The sequence below is a fragment of the Betta splendens genome, chromosome 16 (genome assembly GCF_900634795.4).
Source record: "Betta splendens chromosome 16, fBetSpl5.4, whole genome shotgun sequence".
In the NCBI taxonomy this organism is placed as follows: domain Eukaryota; kingdom Metazoa; phylum Chordata; class Actinopteri; order Anabantiformes; family Osphronemidae; genus Betta; species Betta splendens.
The window spans coordinates 19,062,766-19,081,473 of NC_040896.2; the positions used below are offsets into that span (position 1 = coordinate 19,062,766).

The 18,708-nt window shown below is 49.3% G+C and overlaps 2 protein-coding genes across 5 annotated transcripts in view; both read right to left on the reverse strand.

Annotated features, from left to right (window-relative positions):
* Positions 1-8,848, reverse strand: LOC114842522 (myelin basic protein-like). Of its 4 annotated transcripts, XM_029128103.3 has the most exons (7): positions 8,573-8,846; positions 3,614-3,718; positions 3,463-3,489; positions 3,143-3,172; positions 2,360-2,437; positions 2,251-2,269; positions 1,133-1,304 (listed from the first exon to the last, which is right to left on the reverse strand). In XM_029128103.3, the coding sequence occupies exons 1-6, from the start codon at positions 8,690-8,692 to the stop codon at positions 2,267-2,269; spliced, it is 363 nt and encodes a 120-aa protein (XP_028983936.1). In that variant the 5' UTR covers positions 8,693-8,846; the 3' UTR covers positions 1,133-1,304; positions 2,251-2,266. The 4 variants fall into 4 exon arrangements, with proteins under 4 accessions (XP_028983935.1, XP_028983937.1, XP_028983936.1 ...); XM_029128102.3 differs by lacking the exon at positions 2,251-2,269 and having other exon boundaries at positions 1-1,304; positions 8,573-8,848; XM_029128106.3 differs by lacking the exon at positions 3,143-3,172.
* mbpb (myelin basic protein b) overlaps positions 8,687-18,708 on the reverse strand; it is a 21,354-nt gene continuing 11,332 nt past the window's right edge. Inside the window, exons 3-4 of the mRNA XM_029128101.3 lie at positions 18,078-18,150; positions 8,687-9,142 (exon numbers count right to left, since the gene is read on the reverse strand). Coding sequence (XP_028983934.1) covers positions 8,844-9,142; positions 18,078-18,150 — 372 coding nt within the window. The 3' untranslated portion in view covers positions 8,687-8,843. The remainder of the gene's footprint in view (positions 9,143-18,077; positions 18,151-18,708) is intronic.

Sequence of the window (18,708 nt, forward strand, 5' to 3'; positions counted from 1 at the left end):
CAGTGATTAGAGGTGCTTTAAACCTTTTTTATTTTTTATTCTCAGTTAAATGGCTGGTCAAGTTTTATTACACATACAATGATGGGGGGGGGGTCTTTACATTCATTCACAGGGTCCATTCAGAGACGTACACTATGCACGCAGACAGTGAGAGAGATGGATGCTAAATATCATAAACCTCTGCTTTAGGCTGAGTGAAGGTGTGGAAAAGCTTTTTACTTTTGTTCATGTCAGAAAACTTTCAACTCGCACAATCTCAGGTTACAACTTTGCAATACGACACTACAGAGTTAGTTCTGGAGCACCATTGTGAAACTGTGTTCGTGTGTGTTTCGAATCATCCGCAAGAATGAAACACAGCAGAGTGTTTGTGTTTGGTAGCGAGGAGCAAGGACGCTTTTTTACGCTCATGCACAGAACGTGAGCCATGCAGAGATGAAAGCTGAGTCTGAAAGCTTTACAAGAGGAAAAGTAGTGCGTGCTATCATCTCGTGGACAGGAAGAATGATACACTAGAAAAAGGCCAAATTAATATTTCAGGTGTGTTTAGAATGTTTAGAAATTGAACCACAAACCCCACAAGCGGCTTTAAAGACAAACACAGAGCAACGTCACACTCACGACTGGACATAACTAAAGCTGAGACACAAGGGTTGAATGAAGCGCACTGTGACCTCGAAGGCTCTGAATGATGTCAAGGCGTGTTTAGGGTTTAGGCTCGGGTGCACGGAAGAGGTCTGAGGGGGCGACAAGGACGCGTGACGAGACAGAAAACCTCTCATTGCTAAGTCGGAAGCAACCCGGTCGTTGCAGCTCCTCGGCCTCATCCTTCATCCGCCCCGGGTTCGCTCCAGCTCAGCCAGCGTTGGTTAGAGAAACCAGCAGGGACGCCCACGGGAACGTAAAGCCGTACACAGAGAGAGCAGGGGGGGGGGGGGGGGGGGGGGGTCAGTCGGGAGCGGCTTCAGGATGAACTTCAGCAAACCGTTCACACTCATGGTGATGACTGCAAAGACTAAAGCAGAAAAAGGGGGGGGGGCAACAGATTGTGTAGCTGTCAACCAGCCAAAGGGGCAGGAGGGGGAGGGGAAGGGTGAGGGTGTTTAGAGGGCATTAGCGTGTTAGGGTGGTGGGTGAGGGGGGGGGGGGGGGGGGGGGGGGGGGGGGTGAGTTTTCCAGGGGTGACAAGGTCTCCTCCGCTTCCCCGCTTTGGTGCCGCGTTGGTGGACGTCTGCCTCCGTTGCTGTTGGAGAGGCCTGGAGGGAGGGAGCTCAGCGTTTGGCCGGAGAAGCGCTCCTGCTTCCCTGCGTGACACACGAGAGGCGCCATGAGTAGGACACACTGCAACATGTTTATAGCACGGGTGCGGTCAGCTTTTATGGTGCGTTTACTACAAAGTGTGCAAAACTCAAAATTACTGTTTGTTCGTTATGCCCCCAAATTACTCATCTCGGTGAAGGTCTGAACGATGAAATAAAGGAGAGGAGCTGTTTCCTCCTCTTCACCACAAGGTTCTTCATCGCAACGAGATGACGTCACCGGGAACCCGGGCTCATTTGTGCTCATTGGCATTTGTGCGGGGGAAACAGAAGTGAGGGTGTGACGGCGGCGAGTCGGGGCTAATTATCCGTGGGAGAAGCCTTTGGAACCAGCGTCCCAGGCGTTTCTCCCCCACGGAGCTGCGTACTCTCCGGCAGCGTCCGTGACAGCGCAGCCGCCGCAGACGAGGACGCGGCTCTGGGGAAATTTGGATTTCTCCGCACCTTCGGTAATTGCTGCAGCGACTCCTCTCCGGTTACAGTCGGAGCGGGTGCTTAATTAAAAGCTGACGGGGTGAAAAGTAACGGAGCGTGAAAGCTGACACTCCCTCTTATGATGCGGCGTGTGGGAGCAAATCAACTCATAAGGCGCCCGCAAAGCCGAGTATTGACATGAGCTCGAGCTGAGAAGTTCCCCTTCAGATCACATGCCCTCAAACGTCGTGAGGTTATTTTCTTTAGCTGCGCCTTGTTAAATGTTTTTATTTGATTTGCGTTAAAAAAAAGATATAGCGAAAAATAAAACTAGTTTAAATATTAATGTCAGAGAGCTGCTTTTACGCGTAGTAAATGATAATGATGGAGGCCGCCTTCACCGTGACTGTTAATCACGCAGCCGTAAACAATAAATCACGCCGCAGCGCAGATGACGGGATTAGGGCGTCTCCTAAACAAACGGGTTGAGTTAAGATCGAGCGTCTCGGCTACTCACTCTGCCGCCGATATCATCACTGAGGCAGAAAAAGACAGGGGGCGGGGCGGTTAGCGGGGGAGCTGCTTCCGGATTAAAGGACGCGGGGAGCGGCTTTTCCTGCGTTTACCATTTTGAAGATCCTAGTCAGGGTGCCCTCCCCTGCACCGGCCTTCTTGGCTTTGGCGGAGTGTGACTTCTGGGACCCCTGGTGAGGAGAGAACAGGAGTGTGTGTCACGGGAAGGATGCATAAACAGACGCCACTGCAGCAGAACCCTTATAATCCTTTGAGATGAATGAAACGTCGTGTCTGTACTGACGCTTGGTTAGAAGGACGCGCGCAACGCATTTACGCGACTGGTGATAAATGTGCCGCGTCAGTCCCGTTATTTTTTATCTGCTTATGGAAGAGCGCAGCATCCTCAAGCACGGACAAGCAAAAGAATGTGTGAAAAGGGGAGGGGGTGCGAATCATACTTCTGTACCTCAGCCTGAGAAAATAAGCAGCAAAGAAAATCCATCGTTTTAAAGAAAAATCATTTCGAACTGGATCCGTCTTCTGCCGTCGGCCGAAGAAGAGGTTTCAATGGACCCATTCTTTTCCTTTCACCTCAAGCTACGCTTCAAGATCGAGAATGTCTTCACACACACACACACACACACACACACACACGCGGGGGCCACAGATTAAGTGAAATTCAGCCTCGCTTCAGTCGTGGAGGAACCTTTCTGTCGTAACAGGCTTGATGAAGAGAGGAATTATGACTGTTATGGTTAATATGTGGACACGCGCGCCGGATGGGAGGATTAGCTTTCCAAACACATGACTGATGAGGCTCAAAGGTGGCTTGAGTCCATTACTGGACCCGGCTGAAGGTTTAATTAGTCGCGGTGCCTCGTTCAACCACCTACCAGGCCCATCTTGGCTGCTAGTCCTCTCCACTGGACGTGAAGCCAAACAAGAGACAAGGACAGGGGTAAAAGGCACGAGGGGACAAATAGAAACGTGTGTCTTACTCAGCGTAAAGGCGGGACGGGAAGGAGAGGCGGGTGAGAGAGTCCGGTCCGGGGGTCACGGGGGGAGTGGGGGGGGGGGGGGGGGGGGGGGGGGGGGGGGTAGGGTTAGGGTTGGAGAGAAGGCAAAGCAGACGCTCACGTTGAACAGAGACATTCAGCAGAAACTGTCAGAGGCAGAACAGAGTCATGGAAGTGGGAAGTGGAAGCGGACTCACCCTGGACTTAGGAGGAGCGGGGGACACCTGAGGAGGGGGGGGGTCGACAGGAGAGGTTGGACACAGAGGACAACACAGAGTAAGAACACGGCAGGAGCACCTCCCAAACGTCCGCCGCGCGCGCGCGGGCTCATTCTAGAGCGCTACTCACGATCGTGCGGAAGAAATGGACCACGGCGTTCTCCGCGCCGCGCTTACGCGGGGAGGCGGCAGAGGCTTTCTGAGGGGCGGGGGAGAGAGCGCCTCGGAAAGAGCCCTGAGGGGGGGGGGGGGGGGGGGGGGGGGGACAGGGGAGAGCAGGCACAGGTGTTAATGTGGGGCTGTGGGTTACGACACGCGCCGCCTTCACGGCTTCACGTGGTCCTAAAGGTGTAACTGACAACCGGCTCCACCCGGAGCTCACGCGCCCCCCGCGTCCACGTCACTGGAGGGCGCGAGCTCGGGTGGAACCGAGGCGCAGGTGAAAAGACTAAGTATCATCCCAGGAACAAATCAATACGCGGCGGCGCTTCAAAGTCGGACTTTACGGAGGCTCCGTGGAGACGGGTGCTTCACGAGGCGGACTCTCTGTGGCATTTAGATGTGACGGAAAAGGTGATTAACGAACGCGCGCGCCACAAACTCGAAACCGGTGAGAGGTGGAACTCAGAAGAAGCTCGCTTCCACCCACTCGCTCCTGTTTTTGGTAAATGTTAGCTCATCCGTCCCCTTCCCTGACCCCATTAATAACCGCATAACGTATGTGCGTGCTAGCAGGTAGAAAGGGGGGGGGGGGTCATCCTGCTGATGATTCACATCCATTATTCCACATCAATAAAACCTCTCGGCAGGAGAAGGACACTGAAAGGCTTCACATGTGTGAGCCACCTCCATTTACTGTACAAATCACAATGCGGCACGTGGATGAGGACCAATGAGCATCTTCATCAGCGAAGAGGAGGAAATCTAAATAGATATCAGCGCCGCGTCACGGCCGAGAGGACCGTTTGTGCCAGCGGCCGTGAACGCACGGTGGGGAATGTGAACTGGGTGTAAATCCACGCTCTGACGTCAGCGCTGCAGCTCCGTGACCCCTCGATGATGTCCTCCCGCTGGAGTGTGTCTCTTCCCCGTCCTCTGCTTGTGTTGTCGTCGGGATGTAAATAACGGGATACGGAGACAGAAATGAACGGAAGCGATGGGAGAGGAGCGACCGAATGAAAGCGGCCCTTTGATGCTGCTCCCGTTATTTGCTTCTGTCTCTGTCTCTGCTAAAGCGGATGCGTCCACATTCAAACACTGATGTAACTGATGATTCCATTAGCTCCGTTACTCCATGACTTTAACCTTGAACTGTCTCGCTGAGGGCTTGGGCCATTTAGCATTTGTCATTGTTATTCATTTCATATTTTCACCGCAGCTACGACTTGACTTAAGAACTTTCTCCCGAACTTCTCCTTTCGGGCTCAGTCGCGATCATCGATCTGTGTCTGACGTCGGAAATGCTGCCAGGAAGGTAGAGATAAAGGAGGTGCAGAAAGAGAGAGAGAGAGGTCATGAAGGCAAAACAGCAAAGGCAAAATGTTAGGTACCAATTGTAATTAAATAATTAAGAGTAATTTTAGCTGTAGAAACTCTGAACATGTGAGGCATTAGTGTGCATCCTCTGGGGACCAGGAGATTCAGTGCAAACCATTAACCGACCAATGGATCCATGTTGAATTACTTTTTTCTGTACATTGGAGAAAGTGTTAATTAGTTAGTTAAACAAAATATTTCCCCTTTACAGTTTTCATGTTAAACACATTTAGTTTCAGGACCAATACACAAGCTAATAAATCTAATTAATAAATGCAGTTTGAATAAGCAAATGATCTACAGGACAGGAAGTTCCCTCCAGTGTGCCTGCTGCGATCGTTCAGCCAGTTTGACCCTGATGGGGGAAACTGAGGAAAGGGGAATCAGCAGGAAGGGGGATCAGCATTCCGCACACAGACTGAGCTACAGTCCAATATTCCTCCCAGCAGCTTATCGCAGAGTCTCAGGCTAATAAACCGAGGTGCCTCCACTGGGGTCAGAGGTCACAGCTGGTCCGTGTATCAGCTTCATTATGCACGACTCTTAATATTTAATCCCCAGCTGAGAAGACTCCGAGGACTGAGGTTGAAGATCTTTTATCTACTTATTATCATAAGTGAATACCATTCATGGAGGAACTTCATGAAAGTCTAATCTAATTTCACTTTGTTCAATTTAAAATATGTGCAGCTCATTTTCCATGAATCAGGGCTAAACGGGAGGAAATTGCAGTTCATACTTAGACAGTGCGCCGCCTAGTGGCTGATGGAGCACGGTGCTGGAGGAAGATGCACGGCTCCGTGTACTGTACAACTCTTTAATTGTGTCGACCTAACGAATACAATAATTAAAGTAATGTCTCATGGTTAATTTAACCTGGAGGAGAACACTTGCTGTTACATTAGAAGAGGCATTTCATTGTAGTCTGTATTAGCCAAGTTACTGAAAACCTCATCAACTTGCTTTTCATAGTGGTGCAGTGTAAATATACATTGGAATGAATTTCCATTCATTCAAGTTTAGACTTTACTAGTAGCTGGTACGTCCCAAGTGTTAACAGAGCAGCTGAAGTGTTACAGCACAAGCAACGTAAGACACTGAAAACATCAATGAAAACAAAACAACAGAGTGTTCTGAGGGTGTTGTTAAAGAGTTTTAATCAAGCAAAAATAAAAAAAAAAAGCTTCAGGATCAGAAAACAGGATCAGGTTAGGAACAGGTCAAAGGTCACAGCAGTTCACAACAGATACACACACAAGTATTCACTGCAGAGCTGAAGGCGTTACAACACGGGCCACGCGACCCGCTGCTGGTTTAAACTCTCCGACCTGAGGTGAGCGAACGGATGGGAGAGAGAGGGGGGGACCGCTGTCACCGCCCTCCCCCTCCAAGACACTGGGGTAAGAATACAGCATCACACCACATTTGGTTTTCACCGCGAGCTGCTCTGCTAATGCCCGTTTTACATAGAGCGCGTCAAGCCGCCCTGGACTGCAGCATGCGACCGATGGTGAATACGCAATTCAGAGCTTGAATCTCTGTAGTTCATGGGTCGGCTGTGACGGCCATTAGCCCTGTGAGTTGAAATGATAATGATGGCATCATCTGGTGAAGTATGGAAATATCAGAGCCAGGACTAGACTTTGAATGAACGCCGTGCAAATAAATTAGAGGTTGAAAAAGCAAGGAATCGGCAGGTATGTGGCTCTGCACCTGCCAAACACCAAAACTACTGTATTAACTGAAATTAAGATCTCAAAGTCTGAGCAGGCCGATCAAAAACACGCCAAAACGAGCGTCTGCAGCAGAGTCGAGTCAGCGCAGCTCGACTTTAGTTTGGCTCTCGTTGGAAGAGGCAACAGAGGTGGAGGGGGACCTGTCTGACGTTGACCCTGAAGGCAATCCCTCGGTGAATACATACACTTATATACAGCATTTGTACATCTTTGTTCCTAGTAGACTGGTTGTCGGTGGTGGAGGGTGAAACGCACGTGTGCAGGACAGGAGGAGAAAACCGGACCAACACTGTGTTCTGTTGTGTTTTTTTCCCTGAACACTTCAAGAGTAACATGATAGAAAAACAGAATACCTAACGACAGGTCAAAGCAACGCGATGCATAAAATCATATATTATTATCATATCACAAAGAATCATGGCATTATCTCACATGAGGCATGGGGGGGGGGGGGGGGGGGGGGTACTCACATGCTCAGTGATCGATTTGTCATTAGCTGTGTGAAAGCACTCGGATTAAAGACTTTACAGAGGGTTGTCCACCGGGTTCAGCTGTGTGATGAACCTGAACGTTTTAAAAGCGTCGCGGCATCGTTAATGGTTTAAGACAAGAGCCAAAAAAAGGCAAGACGTCTGCAGCAGCTGGTGTCTCTGCCGTCGGCCCCTCAGCCGTCAGCTGCACGGAGTAAAAAAAAAAAAAGACCTGTGAACACAACGCGGCAATCTGGTTCCTAATAGCAGCGGCGACAGTGCCAACCGGTCCATCATGCCTGGGCTGTGGATCCCAGTCTGGCCACGGTGGTGGAAACCAGTGCCAGGAACGCAAATGGACGCGTTCCCGCTCCAGCAGGGACGGACGTGAAGGTACGAAGACAACGCGGGCTTCAACACAACGCCAACCCGAGAATCAATATTTAATGTCTGCTGACAGTTGGAATGTGGCTTCACTGACAACACTTAAGTAAATTAACTAATTAAAGCGCCGCAGGCTCCAATGCTTCATAATCACTCGTCTGCAAGTGATTCACGGGGTTGTAGATTCCGGAGCGCCCCGGATAACGTGATCCTACTCTTTATTAATCCAAATCTCTCTCTTTGATCATTTCTAGCATCACGGTGCTATTAAGTATAAAAGTAGACTGCTTTGCTGCGCAGTGAAACAATGGTGAGGTGTCTCCCGGCGGGAGACGCATCGCAGACGTGTACAGATCACATCATCGTCCAAGAAGCAGAGTGAGCTCTGTACAGACAAACAGCCTGTACACATTCAAAGGTAGCAGAACAAGGGTCCTAATGAAGCAGGAATCCTCCTCATTATCATCATCATCATCATCATCATCATCATCATCATCATCATCATCATCCAGGGAAAGTACCTGAACTGAAACGCAGCTGTTCTTGATTACACTGTCATAATAAGCAAACTAAAGCAATCAAGCGATTAGCGCTACCATTTCACATCTACAACCAATATATTACACGAGGACATAAACGCTACGAATGTCAGTACCATTCAAAGGAGAAACAGCAATTATCATTAAATGATTGAGAATCACAGCCTCTGCTTGATAAAAAATAGACATGAGACAAACCCCACCCAAAGTCTTTCTCCAGCATTGATTCATAACGTATTACCAGACAGTGCCGAGACTCCGGTTCACCATAAAAACAACAGCAAAACTGAATTCTTTAGAACAAATTCTTTCAGGAATAAAATGTTAGAAGGGACCAGACATAAAAAGTGGTTTGGGGAGTGAATCAGCAGGATAAACTGACATACGTGACAAATGTCAGGGAGTTCTCCACCTGCTTCCTCACCTTGCTCTTCCTCTTCTTGTCTCCTCCAAAGAACTTCCCAATCTGATCCAGGAGGCCGGGGCTCTTCTTCCTGCGGCCCAGCCCGAACGCGGCCTGTGCGGAGCTGCTTGCGGATGCCATGGCGGTGGTGGTAGCGGTGCTTTGGTGGTATGCCTGTTCTTGTCAAATGCGGGGCTCTCGTTCTCTCTGGGGCGAGAGACTGAGTGGCGGCGGCCAAAAAAAAAGGAGAGAAGAAAGGAGAGGGAGGGACAACTTAAAAAAAAAAGCTAGCCTAGTCTAGGTCCTGTTCGGGGCTCTCCGACCCGCACTCTGAAGCCGCTCCGCTGTGCTCCTGGATGGTCTGCAGCTCGTCCGATTCGGAGGGTCGGTCTTTGAAGGTGTTGTCCTCGCGGCCCGGGGCATCTCGGGAGAAGAGGCGGACGAGGTGGGGGCGTGGCGTGGCGGCGTCGGGGTCAGCTGTGCTGGCGGCGGGCCAGGGGCGGTGGGGGCCCTCAGCGCCCGTGGAGTCAGTCACCACCGTCTTCTTGGTGACACAGCCATTGTTCTGGTTGGCGTCGGCCTCGCCCAGACCTGCGCAGAAACAACAAGGGTCATCTATGGGCGCGGGGCAACAACCGGCCCCGGCGGCACAAAGGCTCCTTTGACCCGGCAACATGCCACGCTTCAACGCCAGCTAACTCTATTAGCGTCCTGCGTGAGCCCAAAAGGCCTCGCAGCAGGTGTGGATTCCACTGACAGCATCATTTATTAGAGTTCACTCCTGAAGCAGACACAGAGACACCGGCGGCTGGTGGTGCCGACGGAGTGCCTGCGAGTGAGACCCCCCTGCGCCGACGCACGGCCTAGCATGTTATTTCCCGTGCGACGGAGCTACAGCTGCTCCTGTAGCGTCCACTCTGACAGCGATCCATCACTGACCCACTCCCACGGCGGAGCGGATCGCACCCAGCGCATTCCTGCCGGCAAAACAATGGAGGCCCTGTGCCGTCAGAAATGGTGTAGCGCTACACCAGAGAATCTTCATGCTAGCATGGGCCCAACAGCGGCTCATTGTCAGGGCTGCATAGTTATTACAGGGAGACAAAAGGCCCAGTGTCACTAAAATAACTCCTATAAGTATGAATTTTCCCCCCGTTCGAGGTGAAACGTATCTGATCCGGGGCCTCGGAGGTGCGAGGACACGGCTGCGCCTCTCCGGCAGCAGCATCGTTATAATTATCTCTCATTACTTGGCCCCAAGGAGCTCATTCCGCTTCTGGAAGTTTTGCAAATCGTGTCGAAAATGTAAATAAAGAGGAGTTGGCTGCGTTTCCGTCCTTCGAGGGGGGAGAGCCGCTGTTTTTGCCAGATGCACGTCTCTGGTGCAAAAGTAGGAGTTTGTTTTAAAAGCCGATGTTTAAGGTTTGCGCGTTCATTCAGACGAGAGCCTGCACGGAGGTGATAAAAGCTTTTCGCCCACGATACCGCCCGTCTGCATCACGTTCCGTCACCATAGAAGTGAACTGCTCCGGGTTTGAACTGCTCTCAGTAACTTTACTGTATTTCCAGGGTTCACCAGGTCCTTCTTTATTCGTTTTTTTCACAAAAAGTATTTGAATAATTTCTCAGCTTCTTGAGTGATAAGACATAAATGTAAAAAAATGTAAATGTATTATGTAAATAATGGAATAATTCCATTCTCCTGGGACCGAGGTCATTTCTTCGGGCACATTCAAGTATGTCAGGAATGCTTTTGGCTCACTGCATCTCATTCCACCATTATCTCAAGTGTCAAGATAAAAAAGGCTTCAACCGGTAAAAGCTCTCCGTCTAAAATAATCATAAACAAACACTTGAGCGTTAACAGTTGCTGCTGCATGAAGCAGGTTATTCATTGCTTTATTTCTGGTTTCTGTTCCAGTCTTGTGGAAAGTCCACTTCTGACTTTCTATCACACCCTGTGGACTGACTCCATCTTCTGATCGCTGTCTCTAGATCAGTGCATAGACGTCGCTGACAGTAGAAGATCAGCACGTTGGCTGCATACGTCCATAAAACACGTTACGTTCATCACTGCCCTCTCAAGTCAAGTAGGTCAAGCCGGTTTTTTGCAAGTGGACTAAAGAGTCAAGAGGAGGACACGCGACAGCTCCCAGTTTTCTGATTGTGTTTGGATGTTTCATTGGATATATTATATTCTTGTAGGTCTCCTATTGTAGGTCACCCAACCACTTGGGTTGCTCTCAGCAGTCATTCAGTCCCATTGTTGCCATGAATGAATAAAAAGTACCAAAATGGCTCGCGACCATGAGTTTGAGTCATCACTGAACAGAACCATGGGAGCAGCAGACAGATGGCAAGCCAACACGCTTTAGTCCATAATTAATGACACAAATACGTTCCAAGCATTCACTGCTCATTGATATGCAAGTGGACCTTTATTTACAATCCACAGGCAGGTCTTAATTATGCAGGTATAGATGTGTAATTAAGTGTAAATGTCCCTTCAAAACTCTTCAGTAGAACACAACTGGTTCAACAGGGGAACGGGGGAACGGGGGTGGGGGGGTGGATGGGCAGAACCCACTCTCCAAACAAACCTGGAGAACCGGAGAACCTTTTTTATCGGCGGGGTGATGAAGGACAGCAGATGATCAAATGACTTTACTAAGATAAGATGGACTCAGTTGTCTGTGCAGAGAAGATAAGACTAGACTTTGCACCAGATGACAAGCTGCCTGTTTATGTTCTCTGGGTATCAACGCACGTCTAATAAATATGAATCCACAAGGTAATGATTCATTAATTGCTACTTTAAACTGACTATCCTCACTAATGGATGCTGTCTGCAAAGCAAACAGTTTATTACAGTGACACAGAACTCGTTTTATTTGTAATATGTTTTGTCTGTTTGCTCTGAAACATCTAAACGCAGACTCATCAGAGCTCGAGTGAGGCTCACCTTTCTAGGATGTGTATGAATTCTAGATATCTGCATTTTGATGACATATCGACTGAATATATTTTATTCTCAGCTCGGTGTCAGCCTGTGCTCCTCAATGTGCCGACCTTTTAATCACAGCGTCTAAATAGTCAATCACACCCTGAACTATTGCCTGCATGAGTCACTTTCCTGTTTATTCTTATAACAACTGCAATGAGTCAAGCAGCCAGTCAGCAGCTGGCTCCTAATGACACCTATCCTTTTTTTCATTCATCGCACTTGTCACACAGGAGGAACCGCGACATGCGATGCAGCAGGTTTCTCTCCCCCATGTGTGGTCCTTCATCACAGCAGCTCGTCCTCCTCCGGCTGCATGTTCTCCCCTGTGAGAGTGATGCTTACGCATCACTGAGGGCCAATTATCCAGCAATCCTCTTTATCGAGCCACTTACTATGCAACTAAGCTGCACACAAGTCACAACTATGTAATGACAACACGTTAATATGTTGATCATTAACATATCAATTAAATGCCCACAGGCAATTTATGTTTGTTTTGCATCTCATCAAGTCTCCTGTCATCAGAAATACAACACTCTTGGATGTCTTGAATAATTCATTATGACAACTCTAAGACATCACCATGACAACAATGATGGGTTCATAATCATAATTCTGCTGAAATTCTAAGGTTTTTGACGTGATCCAGTGCTTTTACAGCGTCCCATCACTGTGCCCAGAAACAATTAGCATCGCCACCTCTGTGTCCCAGATGATGCAGGTCAAATGTCCAGAGGAACACGCTAAAACCGACCCGTCGGCACCGCCCAGCCCAGTGGAGGGCTCAGCATCTGGATTGGGAGCCGGAATGCAGGGAGTGGGTTTCAATCTGCTCATTTTTCCTCCTCGGCATGAAGAGGATGTGCGGCCCAGCATCTGGGACAACAACAAGGACTGTGGTGGGACTGTGGCATGGGAAGCATCGCTATGTGGCCCCGAACCAGACCGCCCACCCCGGAGAGAAGAATCCCTCCGCTGGTGCATTCACGGTGCGGATCAAGCACCCACAGGCCCGGAGAAAGAAGAAGGCCTCTGTGTCCGAGAGCCCAGCTGGCGTTGAGAATGTTAGAACTGCAGAGATTCTCTGGAGGAGATAAGGACTCAACCACTCCTCTGAAATACCCCAGGCCGCGGTGGTGACCTTTGAACTTCCTCCTGACCGGTGTTTCTTAAAAGCTCTAAGATGAAATGTTCAAATGTAGGAAACGAGGCATTAACCAACCTCCGTTCTGAACACACAGCAGTGTCAGTGCCACCTGTGGCTGTGTGTTTCCAACAGAAGCTATTTCCTCTTTATTTTCACTCTGTCATGTTATTTTATCGACTGGGCTCAAACTAACATAATTGACGACCTGTCTAGAAGCAGTTCTGTGCGTTATGAGAAATGACTAATTGCAGACGGGCTGGTTGTAAATATTGAGCAAATTGTGAGCCAGTGTTTGTTAATGTGCTCTTTTTCACCAATCAATTATTGACTATAACCTTTTCAGCAGTTGTTTATTAAACGGCAGCTTCAAGAACCATATGCAGTGATCTACGAGTCGACCCGTTTGAGCCTAATTGTGCTTTTCTTCAACCTTACTCATGAATCTCTGCGGTGACAGACGTGTTTGTGGAGGATGAGGTTTTCCCTGGCAGCCGCTGCGAGGACGGTGGGACAGGGACATGGGCTGAGCACAGGCTGCAGCAGGGGCAGTGGACGTGACTAATGCCTGGCGGTCACACACATCAGCCCAGACGTTACGCTTTGAATCCTGCTGCCTGACCAGTGCAGGCCTTACTTGATCCATAACGCTTTTATACAATCACAGACATTCTGTAGCATATGCTGACAGAGGCCTCGAGGAGGAGACCGGGGGCCACCAGCCTCCAGCTGCACAGGACAAGAAAGAACATTTGTAATTTCCTGTGCTTCTGCATAATGCGGTGGTGAAACGCGATCTGATCTTCGCACCTATCAACAAGACACGATGTTTCAGACCGTCGCTGTCCCTCGTGTGTTTGTTCAACGAGCCCACTGGACACTCCAGTGGTGCTGGAGCTTTTTTATTACCTTGCTGAAACCACCTCTGGCAGCAATAACTTGAAATAAGAGCTCCAAGTAGCTAAAGATTAGACCTGCACTGTGTTCAGGGGGAACTTTGAACCCGTCCACCTTATTGACATGTTATTGGGAGATTGGTGAAGGCGTGAACCACAATTTCTAGCCTCAAAAGATTGTGGCTGTTTATTATTAAGGGTGACTTCAGGGGGTAGAGGGTTTTTAATTTTAAAAATCGACTGACACGCAGAGCTGATATGAGCTTGGGATTCAAGCACATCCCAGGATCCCCGTTCATCATGTCTGACATACGGGAAGCAAAAGCTGGGACGGTACTTTTGAACACACCCGTTCTCTCCTGCTGGACTCCAATTCAACAGGGGAAGATGCAAACGCCAGGAAAGGAACAAGAAAAGCACCTCTGTGAATGGGAAAGCATCAGGAGAAAGCACCAGAGCTCAGTAGATGGTGCAGAGTGATTCTGAGATGAACTCATCCCCAAGACAGGGGGAAGACATCCGAGAGGAGAAAGTAAGGTCAGCGGGGCCAGAAAGGGAGAATCTGAACAATGGTGTCAAACCACAGAACACTGGTCCAGTGATGGACGCTGCCATTCAACAATCACAGCTTTTGAGGCCAAAGCAGGGGAGGTGCCTAGCGTTGGCAGTGCCAGGGCCCGTACCAGCCCGGGTCAGCCTCCGCTCAGGGACCGAGCCACTGCACTTCAGCTTCTTTAGGAACCGACTCGCACACATCAAGACTGTTCTGTGTGCACGCGCAGCCTCAGTGAGACGATAGGGGTCTCACAGCAGGACACGCGCCTGGTTTCCAGTGCTGAGGCCGTAACTTACAGAAACTACAGGGTGAACATGTAAAACTTTCTCCTCCCCATTAATCCTCCAACCGTCTCACATGCGAATCCTCCCCGGTCCTCGCTTGGGAGAGCAAAGCGGAAGCGAGTAGGAGGCTCAGAGCAAATCAGCGCAACATGAGGAAGCCTGATCCGCCGTCAGATGTAAGAGCAGCCAGTAGCTCCCTAATACAATTAGACACACGGTGCAGGAACCGGGTGACGGCAGGCTCACATCAATATTGCTCAGTGTCTTTTACTGAAGCTCGAGTGAAATGATGAGTCCGAAATGAAAGCGATCTCCAGAGGACGGGCTCTTTTCATGTCGGGTCTGGAGCTGGATGAGCGTTGAGATGGCTGCGCTGTCTTTTGGAGCATTGTTCCAGCTCTGGCAAGGTCACAGGGAACAGATACTAGGTGCATCAGATGTCCCACAATGCTGCACGCAAGACCAGTGTATCGCAGTATGGGATGCTTTTGTTGTTGATGGAGGAATGAAAGAGGGGAAACAAAATGCAAATTAACTGTACTAATCAGCAAGAACGTGGCATTTATGTGACTTTTAAAGACAGTGGATCATTTCTGCTGCTCCTTTCTCTGTTTCAAATACTCAATTTACAGATTTAAATTGAAATAGAAGAACGAGCTGGTGCACGTGGAAGTTCTGCATTTTATTTCTGAATCTAAGGCCACAACTGTTGAAAGGCGTTTTTCTGAACTTTTTCTCTCAACAACTTAATATCTACTGTAATTGAAGGTTATGTGTTCTATTAACTCAGGATCTGAAGCTGAGCTACCAGACTAGGATCTGAGTTCTGTTCAGCCGAGCCGGGCCCTGCTGCAGGTTACGGAGCATAACGGGCTTTTAACCGCCGCGCGGCCGTCGGTGGTGTTTGTCCTTCAGCCTAAACAGGAAGGGGAGACGTCTCCAGACGCCGGTCGGGCCGCGGTGACTCATGACAGCTGCACCAAGAACAGGCTCCAATAAGGCAGCGCTAACCTGCCCATCAGAAACCACTCTCTGCCTCCACTTAGCCCGAGCCCGTCTCGTTCCCCAGCTTCTGGCTCAAAGCCTGAATCGACCTAATGGTGCCACATTAGTTCCGCCATGGTGGACGGGGTTTAAATGAACAGGAGTGTTTAAGCACAGATACCAGGAAGGAGCCACTGATAAGAACACGGGAGTTTGAGAAGCAGCTTTTTATCCAAGCAGACGACGCCGTGACGGAGCCATAACATCTGTAGCATTTCTTAATTAAGACAAACTGCTCCTTCAGCTGCGCCTCAGAGCTCTCAGTCACCCCGGTGTTTATCAGTTTAATCAATACAAATACCAAGCTCATTATTTCTCCTTAATGGCCCAGGTACGGCTCAGTCACACTCATTTTCAGGCTGGTACTGCAATCTATGCAAATGACGTCGTAGGCAGCTGCTGACCTGGCATTTAAAAAACAAAATAAAGAGATTAGCCCTGCGTTTGCAGTTCTGGGAAGAAAAGTAAGGAGTTACGGCTAAACAAAGTGAACTAGCTGATTAAAAGTTCACCTCTACTACTCAGCTGAACCGCTCAGTGACACGCCGTGGGCGCGTTTAACCCACAGGACACCACTGGGCTGCGACGATCAATCTGACAAACCCTCAACCCTCAGAGTAGGAATTCTGTCGCCGATAATGAAGACGTAGCGAGTAAAACTCCCCCGGTTCTGTACATTTCTCTGCGGAAAACTCAGCCTCAGTACTATCACACCCATGCACGGCACGCTGAAGCTGGATGCTTCGCTTTCTGGTTCAATATTGACCTTTCTCTGACAACTGCTCGATGCAAACCATGACGCGTTTGTTGTGTAATCGGCCGATAGCGCGTTGCCCTGTTGCTCATCTAGTAATTGTGCTGTTATCACCCCCTAAACTCTGTAGCTACTCCAAGCGTGGACTCCAGAACTTTTATCTTCTCTCTGAGGCTCAAGATTTATGACCCGACCGTTCCCTCCAGCAGGTCCTTTCACCCCCAAAGGCCCAGTAACAGGTCACTTTGATTATTCTTGCCATTGCTAAAGCCGTTTCGTGCCACGTGTGAGCCGTTCAGCTCCCAAGCTGCTTAGCGCGAGAGGATTTGTTACTGTAGCGGCAGCAATCGTGGAGGTAATTGTTTGTGTAGTGGTGGAGGTGATAGCAGCGGCAAAAAGGGTGAGAAGTAAATTGAATTGTTATATAAGTGACAGGCGGCGCAATGAATTCATTCCTGGGTCGGTGTAAGAGCCGTGTTATCAAGCAGGGAGGCTGCGTTTCCATAGTTCCACACAGTCGACTCGCTCTCCTTCCAGGTTTTACCTCAGCTCAGCCTGCAAACAATCACAGGCTGTGCTTGTTCTCCTGAGACCAGGGTCGCTTGGTCAACATCCTGTGGGGTTTTTTTTCTCCTCGGAGAACGATCATGAAACTTTCTCCTTTCCCAGCGTCCTGCTGTCTTCATCACCTGGTGCCGTGGCCTCGGCCTGATCCCGTCTCTCAGTCTGTTTTCTCTGTGTCTCTTACTCTGAACCCGATCGGTACTCGCCCGGCTTCACGTTTCATACACTATCCTAAGTCTAGTTTAATTAAAGCTTGATTTAATCCGACCAGGCTCCAGTCCCTGACTGTTTTTTTGGCCTTTGCCCTTTGCGGACCACACACTCATTGAAACTGTGAGTCAGAGCTTCCAGTTTCAGGAACAACGCCTCAGCAGGCGACGGCTGGAAACCAGAACACTGTGATTGTTGAGGTGTGGGCTTTGTGTCATATCGTTAGTTCTGCGTGCTCCACACGAGTGCTTCACTTCAAACTCGCCGTGGTGGTGGTGTACGCACTCTTTGTCTTTGGCCACGACACATTGTATGACAGGAAGAAGTCATTTCCGTTCCCCCGGGAGCCCCCGAGGTTGAATCTTCACTCGCTATCTATGATCAGAGCTGGTAAAAACCAGCAGGAGGCCTCAGATACAAAAATGGTTTTACTCACAGTGGGGAAAAACTGGATGCTTATTAAAAAAGTCCTACGAAGTTGATTTGAGTTACCAATCTGTTATGATTTAGCATTTGCACTGTACACATTGACCCATCCAATTTTAATAACTGCTTCCTCTCCTATAGGTCAGAGGCTGATGGAGCCGATCCAGCTACAAAACCAATTAGATTTGTCTTTGACTAGAATTCAATCTTGTTGCTACCTTTTACCATTTTAGAAAATTTGCATCAGCGAACAGTTTATTTTCCCCCGTCTGAGGGATAATCCCCTCCCCTGCAATTTGCAGAAGCGTCTAGCATTAAAAGCCATTGGGTGTCGGCCTACAGATGCCCTCTGCGTTGTGCATCGAACTCTGCCCTCGTCTGCTGCGCTGCAGTATTACAAAGACGCTCGACCGTCACCGGTTTCTTATGTGACTGGTGGAAAACTTGTATGAATGCGGACACCTTTCACAACAACAACACGTAACTGGGCCGCTCTGAGTCAGTATAGTTGAGGTAAAGGGTTCATATGACCTTCAGCTGCCAGTCAGATGTTGGAGTCTGCTCACTATTTAATGAAGCAGCCACAACAGAGGACTTGGATAATGTCTAAAGTACAAAGTAAAAAATCTGCTTTGACATCTTACCAAAGACTTCGTCTTGTGATTCGGGTTCCGCTAGCGCGGTCGTCTGTGCGGCTTTGGGTTCAGGTGACGACGCCTTTAACAGACAAACACAAAAACAGATTTAAGGGGTGAGATGAGCCAAGGTGCCATGGCAACAGAGCACAGAGAAAAACACAGGCAGACAAAAGAGGGGAAGGAGCTGTTTGGCCTTTTGGGCTTTATAATTACAGCAGAACCGCACCGGGTCCATTGCTTCAACACTCACAAAGAACCAGATGCAGCGAACGAGCGTCTCCTCTTGATGCAGTATTTGTCTGACTTGTTTCATGTGGCTCAAGACTAAAAGGCTTCTGTCGGCGCTCGCAAAGGGTGGAAAACATCGAATTACCACTGTTCCAGCTCCAGCTGACACCATGCATCCATCGCTGGGCAGCTTCACCTCAGAAGTGGAGGTAGCTGTTTCTATTTGCTCCTTCCAGGAACACGAAGCGTCCGCCTTTTCTAATTACGCCGTTTCATAAATCCTCTCACCGATTATCTCCCACTTCCCTTTGTGGGCATTTCACAATTGACACCCCTCAGCCTCCACTTCCCAGTGGGTTTGCCGGCATGGAGCAAATCAACACGGGCATTGACGGGCTGCAGGCAAACT

What these genes read in the sequence shown, in the direction of transcription:
- LOC114842522 (XM_029128102.3), bottom strand. Translation starts at nt 8,692, where the DNA reads ATGGCATCCGCAAGCAGCTCCGCACAGGCCGCGTTCGGGCTGGGCCGC. An exon ending in CCGCTCCTCCTAAGTCCAGG is followed by an intron (nt 3,173 to 3,462) that starts GTGAGTCCGCTT and finishes CTTCACGTCCAG; the next exon opens with TGGAGAGGACTAGCAGCCAA. An exon ending in TAGCAGCCAAGATGGGCCTG is followed by an intron (nt 2,438 to 3,142) that starts GTAGGTGGTTGA and finishes TCTCCTCACCAG; the next exon opens with GGGTCCCAGAAGTCACACTC.